Source organism: Penaeus monodon, chromosome 34 (assembly GCF_015228065.2).
Source record: "Penaeus monodon isolate SGIC_2016 chromosome 34, NSTDA_Pmon_1, whole genome shotgun sequence".
Classification (NCBI taxonomy): Eukaryota; Metazoa; Arthropoda; class Malacostraca; order Decapoda; family Penaeidae; genus Penaeus; species Penaeus monodon.
The window spans coordinates 8,972,217-8,973,410 of NC_051419.1; the positions used below are offsets into that span (position 1 = coordinate 8,972,217).

General features: G+C 49.8%; 1 protein-coding gene across 1 annotated transcript in view; it reads left to right on the forward strand.

Annotated features, from left to right (window-relative positions):
• The window catches only part of LOC119594807 (basement membrane-specific heparan sulfate proteoglycan core protein-like), a gene marked incomplete at its 5' end in the record, with an annotated part of 219,836 nt that overhangs the window by 3,391 nt on the left and 215,251 nt on the right, over positions 1-1,194 (forward strand). The window contains 2 exon segments of the mRNA XM_037943897.1: positions 27-196; positions 731-880. Coding sequence (XP_037799825.1) covers positions 27-196; positions 731-880 — 320 coding nt within the window.

Genomic DNA, 1,194 nt, shown 5'->3' on the forward strand with positions numbered 1-1,194 from the left:
GCTGAGCCAGCCTTGCCCCCTCACAGGCAGACGATTTCGGGCTACGTGGAGGTGACGATGGACATCAACTACGAGGGCTTCGGCGACCAGAGCGGCGCCCTGAAGCGGAAGATCCGCGAAGCCCTCAACACGAGCCGCCTGGGAAGCATCCCCGTCAACTCTCAGTTCTTCAGCTTCGCCGAGCACGGGACTGCAGGTATGGCGGGCGGCTGCCACGGGGAGCGCAGCTGTCTTGGTTAGATCAGTACTCTACGGTCATATCCTCATTTGATTAATTTCTTTGCTAGTCTGTAATTATTGGTACTCTTTTATTTTATGGACTTTCGCCTACGGGAGCTTATTTTGTGTATATACTACGTTGTGTCTTATTTTTTCCTCTTCCCTTTTGTTGTCGTTTGTTGTACAGCAGCAGTGATTCTTTAATGCTCGTTCCGGCATGCCCTTAAAAGGAAGATTATAAAAAAAATCATGTAGTATTTGTAATGTATAGTTCTACCAATTATTTTCTATCGTGATTGCTGTTAAGATTTTAATTTTACCTTTTCCCCCTGATTTTCTTTCCTTTCTTTTCCCACATCCCGTAAACAGGTCCCCCTGAGATGTGCTAAACCTTAATGGGAAAATTATTTTTCTTTCCAACTTGCTCCCCATGAATGTTGTCTGACCTGCATGTGGGGTTTGTCCTCCCCCCGTTTTCTTTCTTTTCCGTGGCGTTTCCGTCGCGCCGAAGTGACCTCCCCCTCATCCTGCCCCGACGGGAGGTGGCGGTGCCCCTCCGGACGGTGCGTGGGGCGCTGCGACGGCCGGGAGGACTGTCTTGACAAATCCGACGAGAGAGACTGCATCACGTCGTCCTCCTCCCCGACCACGAGCTCCAAGGGTGAGTGTCGTCGCCGTTTGGGTGGAAGGAAGGACGGGAGGAGTGGCGAGCCTGCGGAACGGGAATGAGCAAACAGAGAAAGATTAACACCACACGAGAAACAGAGAGGAGAAAAAACACCATAACAACACCGCACCTGCTCGAAACACTGAAGCACGAAAGGAGGCTGGGATTTCTTCGAGATCTATCGAACTCCTTTTTTGTACATAGCCTTTGTACATATTGTTTTCCTTTCTTCTCTTGGGATTATTTGGGGTGAAAGGTGACCTGATGCTGATGCGACAGCGATCGTTTTAATCTGCCTTTCTGCGCTT